Consider the following 23511-nt stretch of genomic DNA (forward strand, 5'->3'; position numbering starts at 1 on the left):
TTCCATCACCTCCCGTTATGGCTTACCGCAGACCCAAAAACCTTAAAGATATTATAGTAACATGGTATTGGTTTTAATTGTTGTAGAATGCTTGCTGGGGACCTGCATTTGTGTACATGCTAGTGCATTGCAGGACACTTGACTCATTTGGTATCATACCAGATCTCCTTGTTTTTATAAAATCTTTTAAAAAAAAAAGAGAACTCGAAATATTTTGTTGTAAACAAGGTATTAAATAAAACTGGAAATCGACAACAAGTTTAGAACACCTCCATTTCTTTTTACCGCCTAATTTCATGATGTTAGTTCAATCATTTTTTAATTTGATGTAAAGACATATTGTGCATTATAAACATATAATATTGATATATATATATATACATATATATATATTAATTTCCAGTTTTATTTAATACCTTGTTGATAGTGCATTTAGTCTATGGTGCATATTATTTCACGTTATTTACAATATGGGTTTTAATAATTATTGAAGGCTTGAAGTTGACCTGCAATGTTTTTATTTGCTAGTGCTTAAGAGACAATTGACTCATTAGCTATCATACCACATCTGCCTGTTTATAAAAAACCTCAAAATATAAACTTTATAGCAAGACAATAACAGATTTTCTTTGTAAACCATTGAACATGTCTATAAACAAGTAAGTAATTATAAAATCATTCAAAATAATATGTCCATTCATTGTGTTGTCAATTCTTAGATCAAGTGTTTGACCTTGATTAAACATTCAAGGTCAGATGTCATCTTCCTCTGATATTGTAGAATTCTCAGACTAATTCGACAACTGACAGATCTGATAACCTTTGAACTGACCAAATATTAAATATAAATAGCTGCAAAGCATGTCCAAAGTTCGCAGAGATGTGTTTGTTGCTGTTGTCAAGATATAAATATACTAGAACACACCCTCGCTATCGCGGGTCAGTGACTGAATTAAAGTATCTCATTGTGTTTAAGCCTTTTTTTAGCCTGAATTTTTTATATTGCTAATATCATCTGATATAGTCAAGCTGATTATAAGATGCACAGTTTTCTCTGCTGTCAAAATAGTTCTGTTTGATTCCGTAGACCTGGAACTTATCAATTATTGGTAGTATAAATTATTCGGAAAACAAAAGGGCATGCAATGGAGTATGTTTTAATCAACAGCATTGTACTATATAAGTTATAAATAAAGGTGAATTATTTGATTCGCCATTTTTACGTTAAAACAAATAAGAAACTGTACCTATACCTTATTTTATGGGGCTCATGGGTGTAAATCATTTTTTTTTCTAAAATGGGGTTTTGCTAATTTTTCTATAAAGAAACTTTATTCCATAACTAATAGAAAAATAAAATAAACATATGGGGTCACCGTTCATTTAAGCTCACATTTGTCTTTGAAAGAAGCATGCATTTTCCCCGAGGGTATCACCAGCCCAGTAGCCATTACTCCGGTACTGGCATGCAATTACGGATTTTTTGTGTTATCAAATTTGCTGTTAAAAAATGTTAAAAATTAGTATAAATTAAGGAATGTATCTCCCTCATGCAAAGCTTTGATTCCATTCACGGATTTGGCTTTACTTTTTGGAATTTTTTGATTATAGCTCTTCATCTTTTATATAAGCTTTGGATTTTACATATTTTGGCCACGAGCATCACTGAAGAGACATGTATTGTCGAAATGCGCCTCTGGTGCAGAAACATTGTTACCGTTAAATAAATGTTATTTGTAAACTTTATAGTAATTTTTTTCTGTTGAACTAATAGCTGAAAAAGGCAATATCGAAATAAAAAACGAACTAAATTACAGAAATCGCTTAATTCTACAATAGTTTTGTTTAAGTAAAGCTTATTTAAAAAAAAATATATATGTCATCGATGAGTTAAAAAAGATATTTCAAATTTAATGCAAAACAAAGGCATTTTTTTTTTTACCAAAAGAAGATAATTTAGAGTTGTTCAATGATTAAGACATTTAAAAAAGTCAACTGGGACCAAAACTCATTGATTTTTCGTGTTGATTTTGTACCATACCATAAAGTAAGAACTATTATAATAGTGAATTGAATAAAATTTGAAATGAAAAAAATGTTTAAATATTTACTGATTTTTTTTTACCCGCGAGCCTCGATCCTTAAGTCTAGATTTTTAGTATTCGTATTGTCAGTTTACAAAGTCATGCTGATTAAAATTCTTCTATAGGAAATAATTTGACAATTATTGAATTTCGTAGTGTCAACCCAGTGAATATGACCTGTGATTATGGCCAATTCCAAATGAACCGTTTGGTGGTGCGTTTGTCAGATGAGGAACTTACAGATAAGATTATAGGTAACACCGATGTGGAACGTAGAGATAAGGTAGTAGGTAACATGTGACATATAATGAAATGACTAAGAGGAAATAGCATTGGATAGTTCTGGAACTTACTAATTTGTCTAATTGTTTATTTTTTGAAACAGTAATCGATGTAAAAGGTAAAATTTTAAGTATACCCAAGTATATATATGTTGTGTACAATTTTGTACAGGTTATAACATGTACAAAAATATTCTACATGTTATAATTTGTACAATGCTAAAATACAAGTTATAACATGTACAAAATGACCCCGTACATGTTACAACATGTACAAAATGTAGCTTAAAAATGGTTTTAACCTGTACAAAATTTTAAAAATAATAATAAAGCAGAATATACATGCATGATTGATAAAGAAAGGCAACAGTAGTATACCGCTTTTCAAACTCATAAATCCATGGACAAAAACAAAATCGGGGTACAAACTAAAACTGAGGGAAGCGCATTAAATATAAGAGGAGAACAACGACACAACACTACAATATAACACACACAGTTACGGACCAAGCATCAGACAAAATCCCATGAGAATAACAAATATAACATCAAAACCAAATACATGAATTTGGGATAGACAAGTACCGTGACACGTCTTATCGCAATGTCAATTTACACTCAAAAATAAGAGAAAACAAACGACGCAACGTTAAATTGTAACACACACAGAAACGAACTATAATATAACAATGGCCATATTCCTGACTTGGTACAGGACATTTTTAAAGGAAAAAATGGTGGGTTGAACCTGGTTTTGTGGCATGTCAAACCTCCCCTTTTATAGCCATGTGAAATATAACATTAAAATGACAACTCAACACCACAGGACTACAATATAAATAAATTGGAGAACACAATTGACAAAGAAACACACGAACAACAGCCAACAAAAGGCAACAAGTTCAAAATTTTAATACGCCAGAAGTGCATTTTGTCCACACAAGATCTGATAGTGGCGCCTAGATACAGACGTTTGAAAGCCGAAACAAGCACGAAGTCGAACAGCATCGAGGACCAAAAAGATAAAAAAAAAGTTGTGCCAAAAATGGCCAGGGTTTTCTGTTAAGTTACCAGAGCATCCCTATTATTTAGAATAATTTGAAAATTTATTAGATAATAAAGAACAATTATCCAAAGGAAAAGACGGTGCATTATTTACAACATGCGTAAAAAACTACGTTTTCATACATTTTAGAAACATTAAATTTTTTACTTGTTGCTAAAAGACAGACACATGTGACACCTTAAGTTGCTCAAAACCTTCATTCTTCTACAATTACACCTACCATAATTACAAATGCCTTTCTTACACTGACAATGCACAAACACTTGCCCTCCTCTCAATAATAACTTACACACTATCACTCTCACACTCATATCACTCATTGGGACTTCAGACACATTTAAAGTTGCATTTGCAAAAAAATGAACCTAGCTTCTCTTTATTTGTCCAACTTAAGTTACAATTTTATAGCCGCCATATTCATTCACCTTCATCACCACACCTTCAAGTTTCTCTCATCTACTGTCTACAGGGCCCCATAAATGAACGGAATATAACGTTATCACCTTGGAAGAGCACAGTTATTCTAGGTTTTTTTAGTTTTTTGATAAGAGACGGCCCTCTTTCGTGCACGCTTGATGTCAATATTTGAAATTTCAGATAAACCTTCACTAATATTGACAGCACGAATATTTTGTTTTTTAATTAATCAAAGTTTTATTGCACTTTTGCTGTTAACAATTTACTCAATCTACAGCTTCAATTAAGTATCCCTTAAATTAGTCATTGAATATTTAGGGAAAAATATTCAATAAGTATATCTATGAAGTTAGTTGTATTTATTACATACATAATAGCAGTTCTACAGAGTACAATTTCAATTTCATACCGGAAAACTGTACGTTTCTTAACCCAAACTGTATATGATTTATTTATTGAAGCTTCACTGAACCTTGAAATTGATGATGATCCTTGATACTGACAGCATGACTTTTCAGCCGACAGTAGAATTTCGAAATTTTTTGTTAGTTTACTCAGTGTAATTGTGAATAGGAGTCTTAACTGATTAGGTAAGACAATTGTTTTTTTCACGCATTATATAAACAACATATTTTTTTTTCTCAGTAAATAGTATTGTTTGCGATCAAACCAAAGATCAAAAAAAGATCGAAAGTACACGTGGTATAATTAACGATACATGAATGCAGTATCCAAGCATTGTATTGTGTAAACTAACAATACTAATTCAGTGTAGCTATAATAGATATGATAAATTATATATAAACATGACAAAAGAGTATAATAGCGAATTTCATTTGTTGCATATCACCTGACCGGACACATTTCATGTGAAGTCATGAACTACAAATGTAACTAGGTCACAGCTTGAATTTGCTTCGCAATTATAGAAATTCGAAATATTCTAAAGTTTTAAGTATGATTCTCTTATTTTTTTTTCTCTAATTTTATTTATGTTAATTATGTCCTTGATTTCATTTTGGAATATTTTAAAAATATCAATGACCTTGTCTTTCTTGTCAGACATGTAATATGCTTTATAAATTGAAAAGTAAATTATAGTTAATAAATAGTTCATATCAAAATAATCTTCATCTTCAATTTTATAGCCAGTTACTAAACTTTCAAGACCAAATATATGCTTATCAACTTTTAATAGTGCTAAAAGCTGGTCAACTTTGTGCCAATACTGAACATTATATGAACAGGAAAAAAAGAAGTGTTTATAATCATCATGTTGCTTACAATGGAAGCACAAACTACTCGGTACTATTTTCCATTTATAAAGTAATTCATTACAGGCTAATATATAATGCATTATTTTCCATTTAAACATTTTAAATTTGTTGTTTTCTAGGTAGGTAAAAATAAAGTTGAATGTTGATTTAAATTTTGTAAACATTTTTTTATGCAGAATTCTTTCCCATATTAAAATTCATGTTGGTTTATCATTTGTAAATTGACTTTGCAAGGACGTGTATATTTCTTTGTTGCTCGTGTCTGGTGAAATTTCATGTTTTAGTAGGATATTTAAGTTCGCTGATTTCTTTATATTGACAACAGTTTTATAAGAGCTTTCTTGTTTTAAAATATTTTGCCAGTGCTTTGGTATAGCATTTTTTACTAAAGAAAATTCTCTAATCCAATCTTGTTTGTTCTTTAATTTTTTTAGTACAGTTTTTGATGAGATGTGTCCGTTTTCATCTATTATATTATTGATGTACAAAACATTACTGTTAATCCAATTTTGAAAAAACAGACATTTCCCATTTTCTTTGATAAGATTATTTCCCCATATAATTTGTTTTCTAACTTCAAGAAAGTTTTTTGGAGTGATAGTTTGACCTCCTTTTACTCCTAACCAAGTTTTAATTAATTGTTTATAGAATTCAGGCAAGGATTTATAATCTGTTTTATTAAGCAAATTTACATTTGTTAGATTCATTCTGAATAAAAGAAAATCTTTCCCAAATTTATTAAGATAAAATCTTGGAATAATTTTCCAGTTATCGTTTTCATTTTTTTATTAGTTTTGAAACCCATCTAATTTGCAAGGATGTTATATAGGAGTCTAAATCAATCATTTTTAATCCTCCATCAAGATATGGTTTACATAATATAGAGCGTTTAATTCTATCCTTTTTTCCGCTCCATTTAAAATTATATATTAAATTTTTGAACTTTTGTTTTATTTCATGTGTTATTATCGTACGTGATGCTGTGTATGTTAGGTTTGGTAAAACTAAGGACTTTACTACAGTAATTTTTCCTAATAATGTTAAGTTTCGTTTGTTCCATCCTTGAATCAATTTTTCACATTTATCTATTTGTTTCTCTGTGTTTAATTTTTGACATTCTTGATAATCGTATCCAAAATATATTCCTAGACTTTTAATGTGGTCTTGTTTCCAGTTTATATTTTCAAATTTATCTTTTGACTTTTTAAATTTGCCAAGCCATAAGCCTTCTGTTTTGTTTCTATTCAGTTTGAGCCCAGAAAGACTTCCAAAAGTTTCAATGATATTAAGGGCAATACTTATATCTTTGCGTGTTTTTTAAAACAATTGAGTATCATCTGCCAGTTGACATATTTTTAGTGAGCAAGATTTTCCATCTAATTTTATTTCAACTCCTTTTAATTCCTTACTTTCTCTTAATTTAGTTGCCATTATTTCAACACACAAGACAAAAATTAACGAAGATAACGGACATCCTTGTCTAATCCCACGAAATATATTGAAGGGGGCAGACACCCATCCATTATTTAAAATACATCCTTTTATGTCTGTATACATAGTTTCAACCCATTTTATGAATTCTTTTTTAAAACCAATTTTTTTTAAAGATTCAAACTTAAAGCACAACTCAAGTGAGTCGAAAGCTTTAGTAAAGTCTAAAAATAAAATTGCACCATCTACATTAAATTTTTCAGAATAATCAATAATGTCTTGGATTTGTCTTATGTGAAAACCTATGTATCTGTTTTTTATGTAACCTTTTTGATCAGAGTGAATAATTTTTGGTAGTACTGATTTTAGTCGTTGCGCTAAGGCATAAGCTAGTAATTTAACATCATAGTTTAATAATGTAATGGGTCTATAGTTATCAAGGGAGAAGGGATCATTTTTTTTAAACAAAAGAGATATGGCTCCAATTTTTTGGGAGTTTGTTAATTCTCCTTTTTTATAGCAATAGTTGAAAACTGGTATTATGAAATCTTTTATCTGTTCCCAAAATTTTCTATAAAACTCAACGTTCAATCCGTCCAGCCCTGTGGCCTTGTTTAATTTCATCTTAAATATAGCCTCTGTGCATTCACTTATAGTATTTTTTCCCTCGCATGTATTACTTTCAGATTCATTTATTATTTTACTTTCTTTGATATTTTCGAAGTATTGTTTTACCTTTTCTGTATCAGGTTTTGTTGAAGTGTATAATTTAGTATAATAATTGACTTCCAGATTTAGTATTTTGTTTTGGTCATATGTTACTTGATTATTTTCATCATACAGTTGAGTTATGGTTTTTTTACTTTACCGTGTTTTTTCTAGACCAAGAAAAAAAGAAGTGTTTGTCTCCCCTTCTTCTAGCCATTTTACGCGTAAATTTTTTTTTTATTTCCTTTAATTTTTTCATTATATAAACTTGCTTATTGTTTTTCAATGTTTTCTTTTAGGTTGACATTTTTTTCTCATTTATATAATTGTCACAATCAATTTCTTCAGATAGGGTTTTTAATGTATTTTCTAAGGTTTCAATAGTATCTTTTTTTATATTTGCCTTTAATTTACAGTATTGGATGGTATAATCCCTTACCTCAACTTTAAAGTTATCCCATGAAATATCTAGGTTGAGAGATGTTTCTGATTTTGTTTTATGTTTATCAATCAATTTTGAAATATTTTTTTGATACTGTTGATCATCCAGGATGGTGCTATTTAATTTCCAGTAACCTCGCCCTTTTGAGTTTCTATTTATGTTGATTTTAAATGAAACAGCGTAATGATCAGTGTGTTGTAGAACTATTGGTCTTCTGTCGCATGTAATGCAATTTTTATTAACTTCATCATTTACTAAAAAGTAATCAATTCTTGTAGATTCTGATAAGTTTTTCCTTCTCCAGGTAAATTGGGTTCTATTTATGTGTTTGCTTCTCCAGAAATCAGTTAGTTTAAGATTCTTGATTAACATTTTAAGGTTATGAACTGGTTTATCAAATTTTTTATTTCCTACTTTTTTCTTTGTATCTCTTATATATAATATGTCGTTGAAGTCACCCCAAATTATTAACTGGCCAATACTGTGATTTTCAATTAATTGTTTTACTGATTAAAAAACGGTGTTTCTTATTTTACAATTATTAGGTGCATATAGGTTCACTAATGTATATATATTGTCATCTATTTCTATATTAACTAATATGAATCTACCTTCTGAATCCTTATATAGGTCAATAATCTTAAAGTTTAATCTGCTTTGTATCCATATGGCAACCCCTCTTGCATTACTTAACCCGTTACTAAAGATTACTTCACCTATGAATTCTTGTTTTAGCTTTGGTTCTAAGGTTTGAGTGAAATGCGTTTCTTGTAGGAATACTATATCACATTTTTGTTGCTTAGCCCATTCAAAAATTCTATTTCTTTTTTCAGATGTTTGTAACCCGTTGGTATTTACAGTGCATACATGGATACAGTTTTTGTTTGTCATTTTGTATTAATACTAGGAAGGTAAGTTAGGTAATTACATAGTATGTTGTGTTTAAAGGTATTTTTAACTTGTAAATCAGCAAGAATTTAGATTTTAACATTTTATCTATATCCTTACTTTGTGGATTTTTATTCTTATATGATATCTTTATCAATATAAAATTCTTTCTATATTTACATCTATGTACAATTACATGTACATGTATAATAATCATGATTATAAATGTGTAAACATAACACAACATTTCAATTATTGACCTCAATATATAGGTCATGATTTGGGTCAACAATGTGACTTCAGATACAGACTCCTCTGTGTCCCAAAAAATATTTTGGACTCATTAAGTTTTTAAACATACATAACAATACAATCAATAGCGAAATATATACAGAGATAGTTGATAGAACAAAAACATAGCTTTAAGCACCACATCTGCCTTTATCTATAGCTTTAAGCTAAACACAAAATAAGCAACTATTTTTTAATGTTTTTACATGTAAAATAAAAATAAATACTGGACTTCTATTTACATTATATTTACAGAGCCAACGTTGCATAGTATTATTGGCTACTTGATAAGCTGACTTAAAAACTAGTTTATTTGTTATAAAAGCTTGTATTGTATGACTTGTCAAAGTTTTTGTGTGAATAATAGTAATTGAACTTTGTTTACGAATATTACCACCCGAAAGCGCCTTCTTAATAGGAGATTTACAAATAGATGCCATGCTTAAACTTGCTTCATCAGCTATGTTAGCATCACTTGATTCACTCACCAATGTTTCTATTTCTAACTCAATGGTTTGTTCATTATTGTCTGCTAAATCAAGACCATCATTTTCAGTGTTTGTTTCAGTAATAATGTCTGTCTCTGATATTGTTTTGTCAGTTTCAATTCAGTGTCGGTTTTTATGTTCTGTCTTGGTCAATGGGTCTTCACTATGAGTATTATTGGATACAGAACTTGCTTCAAATATTGCTTCTATGTCTTCTTCTGTTTGAATACCAGGTGAGAATACGGAATAATGTTTATTGACTTCAGTGTATTTTAAAAACCTTTAAGGTATTAAGTAATCATAAAAACTATTAACTGGTCATTGACTTTATAAAAAAAGTATCACCCTAACATGAATGGACAATAACAAAAAATGATGAAAATGTTATTGAGGTTAATGGCATGTTTTGTGATAATAGAAACATATTTTCATTTTCAAATATTGTAAAGGTTAAAACCATTTTAAGCAATATTTTGTACATGTTAAAACATGTATGAGGTACTTTTGTACATGTTATAACTTGTATTTTTGCATTGTACAAATTATAACATGTACAAATTTTACAAAAACTTGTACACGACATATGTACCCTTTTATCCTGCAATTGGGTGTCCTACTATACAGATACAGCCCTACAGATATCGCTATGCTGTATCTGTATACTATACAGGATTGAGTTCAATATCGTAGCAGCTACGTAGCCGCTATATCTATGTAACAACTAGTCTATAGCTAAACGTTCAATAGTCAAAATCTACGTGGCACTACAAAGCTGCTACGATATTGAACGCAGCCCTGATATCGCTTGAAAGCTCCGCCCACTGCCGGACTGAGTATTGTTTGAACCTGTGTGACCTCAGAATGTGTATTCCAGTTGCATTCCAATGACGATGACAATTGTCGATTTCAAAACTTGAATGTGTATGATTGTTTTACAAAATCATGTCTATTTCAGCATGCATGTTTAGTGAATGTCAAGTCTGAAGCGTAGGACAACACGTACACTTCTGTTTCAAATTTGACAATGTTTTGTTATTTGTTTTTACTGTTGAAATTAGTTGTTATGTTAAAATAGATAATTATTCATCTTGAGCGATGTATTATTGTTGACCATTTGAGATTCTTTTTTGCGAACCCGTCTTCAGCGTAATGCGTGATTTTGATATTACTACGCGGGCCTCAAGGGATTACAAATCGAAAATAAATGCTAAATATATTAGTTTTTATGTCTTTCAAAACACAAACAATATACAGAATTAATTGCAGGATAAAGACAATAACTGTTTAGTGTCTTTAAATATCAGCTGTATTTGTAATCGGCTCGAAACAGGTGTAGTAGCTCGCTAGAAGCTCGCATACACCTTGTTTTCTAGCCTCGTACAAATACAGCTGATATTTAAAGACACTAAACAGGTATTGTCTATATATATGTTTGACTTGTAGATATCTTTGGTTATACGTTTTGTATAAGGTAAACAAAAAACGGTCGAAATTGCATTTAATTTATAAATTCAACAACACTTACCGTTATCTTAAAGATATTTTTTCGCTAAATAGTTAAGAATGTTCTCACTACACTGCTAAAATTTACCCAAAAAGGAACTTACTTTAAATAAATCAAATTTAAATGGTGAAAACTGTCCTTTCCTAGATTTTAAAAATGTTTCGGTCCAAAACGGGAAACTCTACACTAATATTTACGACAAAAGCGACGATTTTTCGTTCCATATTGTTAATTTTCCATTTTTAGATGTTGATGTTTTTCGGCACCATCTTACGGTGTTTATATTTTACAGCTCATTCGCTATGCCTGTGTCTGTTGTGACGTTTTTGATTTTAACTAATGTAATCTATGTATTACTGGTTAATTATTAAACCAGGGATATCGTTACCATAAATTACTTAAAACCTTTCCATAATTTTTCCATAGATATAAAGATTTAGTTTTGAAATTTGGTTGTACCTGTAGAAAAATTATTTCAAACGGGATATCACATCCTCATTTCTACGGACATGTTGTTAACCGTGCCCGGAAATTTAGAAATGATCCTGGTTAACTTATCGCTCCTTTAAATAAAGTTATTCTAAAAGGTTACCAATTCAACACTGTAATAAGATTATTGAGGATATTGCTAACTTTCTATCTTTCTTCCTAAGAAGTTCCTGTATGAATTCAGCCTCATCATAATAAAGAAACAAGTCGGAAAGAAGAGGGGCACAATGTGTTTTCATTTGAATACCGAAAGACTGTTAAAAAGTAGGATTTATCCCTCCCTAAGAAAAGATACTTATATCTCCAACTCTTTCAATTTGTCTTTTAGTTTGGAATGCGAAATACTTTGGTAAAGTGTAGAAAATTCAAATGTTTAAATACTATTGCAAGATGAATGAGAGTTAGATTGTATGTACTCTAAAAGATCTTTGGAATTTTTAAGTATCCATATCTGATTCACGCCACCTCTAGAATAGGCAGTTTGACAATGATTTTGAAGCCCGTCTTTGATTGTTGATAAAGTAGATGTTAATAATTTAGAAAGAGGTTTCGTGGAGCACATAGAAGACCCAGCAATATATAGTTATTTGTAAGTAAACTCATCATAGATACCAGGACTAAATTTAGTATATACGCCAGACGCGCGTTTTGTTTACAAAAGACTCATCAGTGACGCTCGATTCCAAAAAAGTAAAAAAAAGGCAAAATAAAGACACTAATGTAGTTTAGGTATCCAATACATTGATTTGCTAGCAGCCTGTTGTTATTTATGTATTCTTCACTTACATTTAATATATCCAAGTGAACTTGAAATCAAAGATACTACCGAATCAGATAAATCTGCTTCATATCTAGACCTTTTTCTCGAAATGACAACTGATGGTATGTTGAATACCAACATTTATGACAAACACGATGATTTTAATTTTCCTATTGTCAACTTTCCATTTCTGCGTAGCAATATCCCAGCGGCACCAGCATATGGAGTATTTGTGTCTCAATTGATACGTTACTCTAGAGCTAGCTAAAAGTACGTTGATTTTGTTGAACGAGGAATACTGCTTTCTCAAAAGTTCCTAAGGCAGGGCTATGAATCAATCAAATTAAGGTCATCACTCAAGACATTTTACAATCGCCATCATGAGCTGATTGGCCATTATGACAAAAGTGTGTCAGAAATCATATCTGATATTTTTCCTCAGTCGTAGTAACCTTCCATCATTACCAGACTGAACAAAGAAATAACACGACGGGTGCCGTATACGGTGCAGGAAATGATTATCCTTCCGGAGCACCTGATTTCACTCACGGTTTTTAGTGGAGTTCGTGTTGTTTCTTAATTATTATTTATAACTGTTGATGTAAATGTCCTTTAGTTTTGTGAGTCTTTGTTTACTCCTTGGTTTTGGTTGTTATTGTCTTGTAATTTTGTTTATTCTTCTAACATCGTACTCGGACTTCTCTTGCACTGAATCTTAATGTGCGTTACGTTTTGTTATGCATTTACGTTTCTACATTGGCTAGAGGTATAGGGCGAGACATGTTTAACACCACCTCATTTTTGCGCCTGTCCCAAGTCCTGAGCCTCTGGTCCTATTGGTGACCTTCTGCTGTTGTCTGTTTTAAGGTCGGGTTGTTGTTTCTTTGACAAATTCCCTATTTGCATTCTCAATTTTATTTATGTTATTACATGAGCAATACGACGGATGCCACATTTGGAGCAGGATCTGTTTACCCTTCAGGAGCACCCCTAGTTTTTGGTGTGGTTCGTGTTGCTTATTCTTTAGATTTCTATGTTGTGTCATGTGTACTTTTGTTAGACCGTTTGTCTTTTTCATTTTTAGCCATGGCGTTGTCAATTTATTTTCGATTTATGAGTTTGACTGTCCCACTGGTATCTTTCGTCCCTCTTTTTAACTAATACCACACCTCTAATATTCTTAGGAATAACTTCTTCCAGTTCAGTTTCCATTTTTATCATTTTTTCTTTAAGACTTGAATGTTCTTCTTTTTCTAAAATTATGAAGAATACTGTTATATGATGAATAGCATAAAGGAAAATGAACTAACGTCATATAATTTTAGAAACATGTTTATATAATTAGATGTGTCGGAACACATAAATATCCCCCCAAAAAAATGTGGTGTTCCTGTATTTCTTTATGACACAACTACCAGCACCATGTCTTTCAAGCTTTAGTTAAGATATTACCTGATATTGCTATATAAATAATTTTACAACAAGTGTTGGTTTCTTGATTGTAAATTGGTTATATATAGTAACATAGAATCAAAATAAAATGTTTGCATGATCTTCAGCTTCTGTTTTGGGGATGCAGCTTTATAACTCTAGCATTATAAACACAGATATGCAATATGAATTCCTTAGTGTGCAAGTTATGGGTGTTAGGAGATTGTTGTAGATTTTTTCCTTTTTGTAGAAGACGTTGCCATTCTTCGTGGAACAGGGATATATTGTTTTACCTCTTTCCATCCATCTGTCAGTCAGTCACTTTATATTGGAAATATACGGGGTAGTCTCAATTCATAGACGCTCACAGATGTCTTGCTTATTATGGTGATTGTAGATTGTTGTCAGGGGTGAATTTAGGCGGTTTCAGCTTGACACCTTAATTTCTCGCTATTTTAAGTAACTTATTGCTCAAGTCTATTTTCCAACCTCACCTGTGCACCTGAGCAGGTAAATCATCAATGTACACAAATTTATCGCATGTTACGCAAAAGTGCGTATCACCACCCGGGGGCATGACACCCGTAGCTTTCGACTTCAAAGGTAATTCAGCATTGCAGAGAAAGTTTGACGCAAACCTGTAACCTGTGATCGATATTTATGACTTTTTATTTATTATGTCCAGTTTCAGTGTATACACCTGCACACATGAATAGGTAGTTAGGTACACTCAGGAGGTACATAATACCAAATTTTAAACACTGAGATATATTTGGCTCTACAATTATACACAAATATGACTAAACTATAAAAAATAATATTATTTAAAAGGGACGCAAACAAATATTTGCGACGATAAAAAAAATATAATTTCGCCAGCCTTTCTCCGTTTAGGTATAGTTGGCCTGGGCTCAGCTGTTGTTGGTTGTGTCAATGGAATGTAAGTTACTGCATTTGGACGGCGTTTTGACTTCATGGAAGGGTATCCCTTCGAGATTCTTCATTACTTCTGGGTCACGATCGTAACATGCATTTGTAAAGTGGGCAGAACAAAGTCTATGACTAGTGTTTGGTAGGAAGTCCCATCTCTTACAATAGTTTGTCCACGCCTTCCTGTTCTGTGGATTACTCGGAAAACGGAAAAAAAAACTAATTAAACTGTCTTTCTTATGTCTATTATTGCATCCACTGGCAGCACACAGAACCATTTGTAATCACTGTCACGGGTTGTGTTGGAAGATATTCAAAAATAAAATTGCGCTTATTATGCCTATACCCGTCAGTCAAATATGATTGATGTAACCACTGACGTCACATACTCGTTCTGAGTAACTTCAGGGATTGGAATATGCATAATTAGTAGGTCGACAGACCAATACATTTAATTTCATATTTTATCTATTTACACGATAATTATATTGCTATCGATTTTTTTTGTGGGGTGATTTATATAAATGACTATTTATTTTCAAAACAAAATCATGTCATATCACCTTAATTGGACGACGACAATGCCGACAAACTTGTTTGGAACTCAATGTGAACCAATTAAAGAATGGGGAACAAAACTAAAAAATCTAAACATAATGTTAGATTTAGCATACATGTATATCTCTTTTTCCTAAATAGCTGGGTTATAACCCCAACAATCAACCCCAACCTTCCTTTTTTATGTAACCTGGCCCACAGGACCAGGTGAGCTTTTCCAATCACTAGGCGTCCGTTGTCCCTCGTCGTCCGTCGTCGTTAACATTTACAAAAATCTTCCCCGCTGAAACTACTGGGCAAAATTTAAACAAACTTGGCCACAATCTTCACTAAGGTATCTTGTTAAAAAAAATGTCCAGTGACCCGACCAACCAATTAAGATTGCCGCCATGGCTAAACATATAACATAGGGGTGAAATGTAGGTTTTGGGTTATATCTCTGAAACTAAAGCATTTAGAGAGCAAATCTGACATGGGGTAAAATTCAGGTCAAGATCTATCTCCTCTGAAATTTTCAGATGAATCAGACAACCTGTTGTAAGGTTGCTGCCCCTGAATTGGTAATTGTAAGGAAGTTTTCCAGTTTTAAGCCTCCACTGGTCCGAAGGACCAAATGAGCTCTTCTCATCACTTTGCGTCCTTCGTCCGTCGTCCGTCGTCGTCCGTCGTCGTCGTCGTCCGTCGTCGTTAACTTTTACAAAATTCTTCTCCTCGGAAACTACTTAAACCAATCTTGACGACAATCATCATTGGGGTATCTAGTTTAAAAAAATGTGTCCTGTGACCCGGCCAACCAACCAAAATGTCCACAATGGCTAAAAATAGAACATTGGGGTAAAATGTAGATTTTGGCTTATATCTCTGAAACCAAAGCATTTAGAGCAAATCAGGTTTATCAGGTCAAGATCTATCTGCTTCTCAGATGAATCAGGTAACCAGTTGTTGGGTTGCTGCCTCTAAATTGGTAATTTTTAAGGAAATTTGTGCCTCATATAGTTGTTTAAAACTTCAATAGCATAACATAAATTTTGAAAGTTAAATGTATCAACAACACAGGATCTTAAAATTAATTTATATTGTTAAATATACTAATTAACTATTAACACACGTTTTTTCCATAAAAAACTAAAATAAAGAACATTGTTCTTCATTTTATAATTAATTAGAAGTTTAGGGAAATATTCAATGAATATAATTGTGTCTCATGTTATCATTTCGTAGGATAAATCCAATATAAAGTATTGATATTGAATTGATATTTAAGAAATTATTATACTATAATATAATACTAAATATAAAACTATTGCTTTACAAGAATAAAGACCATGTTTTCAGTGTCATGGGTTTCAATCATCATATTTGATGGACTTTGTTGTTTAAAGTTTTTTTGTGGTAATAAGATATAGCAAAAAAGAACTCTTCAATGAAAAGTCAGAATTCTTTCTTTTTGGTCAACTTTTGAAGGAGCAATAATAGAAAGTTTGCTCAACTTCAAAACTATTATGGGGACACACAAACTGCTTAATTTCAGATATGATTAAGAAGAATATGATCAATTTAGTTAAATGAAAAAATTGATTAGCTAGCATTCTAAATTTAAAATTAGAGTCTTGAAATTAAAATGACCATGAAATGGAAGAAAATATTATTATTTATAAACGACAGCAAATAGTATTACCTGATGGAATTAGCCTAAACATTATGTTGCTGTTGCTGTTAATATTTATTTTACTGTGTTGTGCAGTTGAAAATTTAGTAGCATACAGCTACATCTACAAATGTATCTAATTTGCAAACACTTATAAAATGTTACTCTCATTATTTGCATATTCTCTAATCGTGATGTTGTCGAGAAAACATATTCTTGTAAAAGGAGAAGGATGAAGCAAGGTTTTCAAGAAGTTTTCAATGGAAATATTAAATTCATTTAAACTATTTTAACCATTTGTGTTCTGTTTGTTGGAACTTGTGTACTGATATACTCTATTTGTAGTTCTACAAAATAAAAATTGAAACATTTGTTATTGGTTAGATCAGGAGCATATATATTAACAGGACAACTATATGACACCATACAGCCTTCAACAATGAACAAAGCCCATCCTGCATAGTCATCTATAAAAGGCCATGAAATGACCATGTAAAACAATTCATACGAGAAACAATGTATCAAACAGTCGAAGAGTTCTTATAAAAACTATAACAAATCTACAAGCACAAAACTGTTTTGAACACCAATTTGTATTGTTTTATTTCAAAAGTGAAAGTTCAAACCTGTGCACATACAAATGAATGAAGTACTGTTAAAGGTTTGAATTAAATCTTACTCTTTATTAATATTAGTGCGTTAATGTTATCACCTTATTTATTTGAAACTCTGTTTACTTAATTAAAGAAAGTCTGTTATGATAAACTATATGGCTATTTTTGGCAAAACTGCTAAATCAAATATACACAAATGCACTGAAGAAATCTGCTAACTCAAATATACACAAATGCACTTAAGAAATCTGTTCTCGGCCAATGGTTTAAATTTAATTGTGACGTTTATTTTTCTTGTTTTCTTCTGAATTTTCTTACTGTGAAATCATGACAAAACTGCGACCATGTCTGATGACGTCACATCAAAGAATACAACTTTCCTCAAATCTTTGAAAAGGAAGGATACAAATCATTAGAGAAAAAGATTCAACAAATGTCAGTCGTGTATTACCATAATTCTTCTCTCTCAACAGTTAAATTTTAATTATTTAAAAAGCTCGGCAAGCCTTGCACTTGAAATATTAAAATGTAACTGTCTCGAGTGGAGACATATCGTAATATGTATGTTGTAGTTGTCGAATCTATATATCTAGCCTCTCTTTTATCACATTATGCATTTATAACAATTTGTCTTCGTTATTGTACATTATTTGCATATGTATTTATAGATTTTTAAAGATTCTAAGAAGAAAAAAATGGAGGGCAGCTGAGGCTATACATGGTGTGAAAAACCCAAAGAAACAGATACTGACGGACTTGACTGGGGATACTGGCCCCATTAACAGTACAGAATTTGACCTTGACATACATTTTTAGGAGATACTGACACCCTCAACAACAGTTACTCAAACAACATGGGGGATACTGACCTCCACACAAATATAAACCACAGTAACTTAAATGAAATGGGGGATACTGACGTCCACACAAATATAAACAACAGTAACTCCAATAACTTGGGGGATACTTACCTCCACTCTAATGCAAACAACAGTAACTGGAAACTACTTGAAATCTGAATTTAATCAACTTGCAATATCTGAACTGAGTGTACTTGAAAAATCTGAATTGAATAAACTTGAAATATCTGAACTGAATATACTTGGAAGATCTGTATTGAATACACTTGAAATATCTGAATTGAATAAACTTGAACTCTCTGAATTGAATCAAAACAGTAACAATAACTGTGCAAAAAAATTGAATCAAAACAGTAACAATAACTATACAAAAATATTGAATCAAAACAGTAACAATAACTATGCAAAGACACTTCTCAAATACGAACAGATATTCTGTCAAATGAATCAAACAATAGTTTAAATATGCAAGAAAAAGTAAAATCACAAAAATACTGAACTTAAAGGAAAATCAATTCGGAAAGTCCATAATCACATGGCAAAATCAAATAACAAAACGCATCAAAAACGAATGGACAAGAACTGTCATTTCAAAGTAATATCCAACCTTAACTGTTGCAAGACCAATATGAAACAATCTAAAAATAATTAAGAAAAAGTATCAAAATATTTTAATTCTTTTAATGCATACTTTCTAAAGTTAAGAACTTTTGACCAGTTTGCCACACACTTTGCTAATCAAAGCAGGGGAAACCAATGTACTTGTAATTGTTTAGTTTTCTTGTTACTTTCTACTTTACATTTTCAATCAAACACACTGAACCTGGATAACATTTTGAATAACGGTGATGAAATTTACGGATGCACGTTCAAGATTAACAAAACAGGGATTATTTAAAAATATGTTTTTAAATATTGATGAAATTCCTGTCAAAATAAAAACTCCAGAAGGGAATTGCATAAAGCAGCTTAACAAATTACTTATTTTGATTGGAGCCATATGTTCAGCAGTTTATTATTATAATCATACATACTTTTTATTTTGACACTCATTCTCATTCAGAATGTACACTGAATAATCCATTAGATTCCTTGGGCAAAATTATCTTGATTGAATTTACTGACTTACATGACCTCCTAGTTTACAAATTGATTTAGACTCTCAATATGAAATGTTACCTGTATGTATCAGTAGTAAACATACTGACAAAGATGTAACCAACCAGATTGAGAATTATTTCGATGAACGGAAACTAAGGAACACAAAACAAAACAAAAAATCTTACCAGTATATAAAGGTACCCAAATTTGTTTATATGAAAAACTACATGCAACATAGAAAAAAAATATTCAAGGAAAAAGAATTGAATGCAAAAAGATATTTAAGAAATGATAAAAATTATAGAAAAACTAAAGCAGATAGAACAAAAGTCTCAGAGAGACAGACAGAGAGACAAAGAGAACTTTCTTTTGTTTAGTTAACGCATCATTGTATATATAACAGAATTTGATGAGACTGTCATCAAAGTGAGAGGCTTAGCGCTATAAAACCAGGTTTAATCCACCATTTTCTACATTTTAAAATGCCTGTACCAAGTCAGGAATATAACAGGTCTTGTCCATTCGTTTTTAATGTGTTTTGTTATTTGATTTTGCCATGTGATTATGGGCGTTCCAAATAGATTTTCGAAAAGAACGAAGATATCAAAAATACAGAACTTGCTGCTAAAAGAGAGCAAGAAAGAATAAAGATTTCAATAAAAGAGAACTTGCTGTTAAATGAGAGGCTAGAAAAAATGAAGATTTCAATAAAAGAAAACTTGCTGATATAAGAGAGGCTAGAAAGAATGAAGATTTCAATAAAAGAGAACTTGCTGATATATGAGAAGCTAGAAAGAATGAGGATTTCGATAAAAGAGAACTTGCTGCTAAAAGAGAAGTTAGAAAGGATGAAAATTATAGAAAAGCAAAGCTGAAGCAGAAAGTAAGAAGTTTCAAAGAGATAAGCCTGATATAAGACAGATGGAAAGACAAAGAGAATTGCTTCCTGAAGAGAGACTAGAAAGAATGAAGATAATGAAGAAATGAAACAGAAAAAAAATGCCAGACTAGATGAAGACTACAGAAAACACTCATGCTAACCTGTCTCATTGTTTTACTCATTTTAAAACTGTACAGCACATAGAGTGGATATGCCACTGCCACAATTGTCTAAATGCAATTAAAAGACAAAAAATACCTCGTTTTGTTCAATATCAAATCAGATGGAATTTCCTCAAAAACAAAAATAATTAAATTTGTATCCTTTAGAAAAGAGACTGTTATCATTAAGAATTCCTTTTATGCAGATTTGACAGTTGCCTAGAGGTGGACATTTATCAGGTAAAGGCAATGTTGTAAATGTGCCTGTTGAAGTTCAACCTACAATAAATTCTCTTCTACAAACAATAGAGAAATCTGGTATAATGTCAGTTAAACTAAAGCAAAAGCTTGAATTCAAACAGTGTGATTTTAGTGAAAATGTCAGACCATTTACCGTCATTTGTGCATTACATTATTTAATGAGATCAAGTGACTTGTACAAGTCTTCTGGGATTGTAATAAATGATGTTTGGATTACAGAAATAGCAAAATTAAATGAACCACGACCAATTAGCCTCTATAGTGATCCTGTTGCAGAGTACTTATCTTTTCCAACTATATTTTGTGGTCAAAGAAAGCCAGATAATAAAGACAAGTTTGTTTCAGTTCACGTTACTGATATTGGAACTAAGGTCCATAGATAGGAGAGTATCACAATCTGTACCAAATATTTTTTTTTAAGTTAGAGAACATTCAGTTAAAAACATAAGTGATAAGGTCAATCTTGCTCTGAGGTGTCAATCAGAAGGAAAACAATGGACAGCAAAAGATGTACTGACTCCTAACACTGTAAATGATCTTGTAAGATTGGATGAAGGTTATTATATCTTCAGAAGTTTAAGAAACTTCCCAGTATACCTTGAAAAGAGGAACAAATATTTGTTTGCAATGATCAGACAATTGGGTCTTCCAACGTGGTTTGGCTCGTTTTCATCTGCAGACACTAACTGGAAAGATTTGTTACGAATTATAAGCCAATCAAATGATGGTAAAGAGTATACCGACAACAAATTTGAAGAAATGGATTGGAATCAGAAATCTGAACTTTGTCAGAAGGACCCTGTGACTTGCTGTAGATATTTTGATTATCGTGTCTAACAGTTTATCAACTTGGTGTTAAAAAGTGATCATGATCTTATTGAAAAATTGACAATTTTTTTTTATAGGGTTGAATTTAAACAGAGAGGTTCACCACATATTCATATCTTGATCTGGATTAAAAATGCACCAGTATATGGAAGTGATTCAAAGAAAGATGTTGTAGGATTTATTGATAAATATGTCTTCTATTCACTCCCAGAAAATGATAGTTTAGTCAATTTGCAAGTTCATAATCATTCAAAAACGTGCAGAAAAAAGGTCACCCAATTTGTCGTTTTGGTTTCCCTCTTCCACCTATGAAAGCAACAGTAATTTTAGAACCTTTGAAAGAAAATGATGACATAGACAAATACATAGCTATATATAAAGAAGTACAAAACAAAATAAATTCACTTGACAATTCTGAAAATATAGACCAATTGACATATGCTATATATTTAGATGATGTGTTACAAATGAAAGATGAAAATTATATTAAGGCCATTAGAAGCAACTTCATTGGTCCAATCTGAACCATCTGAAGTCCGTGTTAATGGTTACATGAACACTGTGTTGGTAGCCCTGCAAGCAAATCATGATCTAAAGTTTGTTTTAGATGCATTTGCATGTGCAGGGTATATTATTTCATACATAAGCAAGTCACAAAAAGGTATGAGTGCATTAATATACCAAGCAGCAAAAGAAGCACGACTGGGAAATTTAGACTTGACGAATCAAGTAAGGCACATTGGGAATTACTTTTCAAATTCTGTTGAAACAAGCGCACAAGAAGTAACATACTTAACACTACAAATGCCTTTAACAAAAGCTACTAGACAAGTTGTATTGATTAACACATCTCCACGACACAAAATAATTTCCCCATAAAGCAATCATCAGACCTAGAAAAACAAGGACCAGACTCTACTGAAATAGAATCAGAAAATTATATTAAAAGATACTCGAGTAGACCAAAACAGACTATGTATCTCAGCTTCTATTGCAGTATCCTTAAACTCAGATCATGAATCAGAACAGTAGGAAAATGGATCTGAAAGTGAAAACGAAGAGGCAAATGCAGATGTTATAGAAGAAAACAATAACAAAATTAACTTAACTCAGAAGAATGGTATTATTATATACCAAAGAAAAACACCCAAGGTTATAAGATATGTAAAATACAATTACAAGACTGACTCTAAAAACTTTCAGATTTACAATGTGGACATAAAATATTTGAAGAAATGTTCTTAAATGGGCATTTAAAACGTCAGAATGTGAATATATATGTTCAAACTCTTTAAGGTAATTTTTTAGTAGCAATAAACAAAAAAACTATGTCAATTAGACATGCTTTGATACTATATCTGCCCTTGAATTTTTACTGGATAACATTTTTGTTCGCTTTGGAGATTCCGTATATCGCCAGGTTATCGGAATTCCAATGAGGACTAACTGTGCACCACATATTGCGGACCTGTTTTTGTATTGCTATGCGATACAGTTTAGGACAAAAGTCAGCAAAGACCCATCGAAACAACATCTGATACACAAATTTAATAATACTTTTAGATATTTGGATGATATTTTGGCTCTCAATAATGACGACTTCAGTATGTATACTCAAGAAATTTATTCTGTTGAACTTACTTTAAATAAAACTAATACTAACAATCACCAATGCCCTTTCCTTGATCTTGATATCTATATCATTAACGGAAAGCTTAATACTAAAATTTATGATAAAAGAGATGATTTCTCATTTCCTATCGTTAATAATCCATTTTTAGATGGTGACGTTCCCTTGTCACCATCTCACGGTGTTTATACATCTCAACTTGTACGAATCGCTCGTGTATGTAACAATGTTTGAGATTTTAACGAGAGAAATTTATGTTTTACTGAAAAATTATTATACGAGGGTTTTTCTATATCACAAACTAGTCAAAACATTTACTAAATTTTATCATCGGTATAAGGACATCATTCGTAAATATAGCTCAACATGCAGACTTCTTATACGTTCAGGTATTTCACATCCAATAGTTTATGGGAATAGTCTTTATTAAGCAAACAAATGTCAGTATTCACCTCGGAAGATAACAAAACATTTAAATAGACT

The 23511-nt window shown here is 31.4% G+C and overlaps 1 protein-coding gene across 1 annotated transcript in view; it reads right to left on the reverse strand.

Moving 5' to 3' along the window:
• Positions 1–23511, reverse strand: part of LOC139499383 (uncharacterized) — a 72153-nt gene that overhangs the window by 8681 nt on the left and 39961 nt on the right. Inside the window, exon 10 of the mRNA XM_071288065.1 lies at positions 13296–13379. Within this exon, the coding sequence (XP_071144166.1) occupies positions 13296–13379 (84 nt within the window). The remainder of the gene's footprint in view (positions 1–13295; positions 13380–23511) is intronic.

The sequence above is a fragment of the Mytilus edulis genome, chromosome 12 (assembly GCF_963676685.1).
Source record: "Mytilus edulis chromosome 12, xbMytEdul2.2, whole genome shotgun sequence".
Taxonomy (NCBI): Eukaryota; Metazoa; Mollusca; class Bivalvia; order Mytilida; family Mytilidae; genus Mytilus; species Mytilus edulis.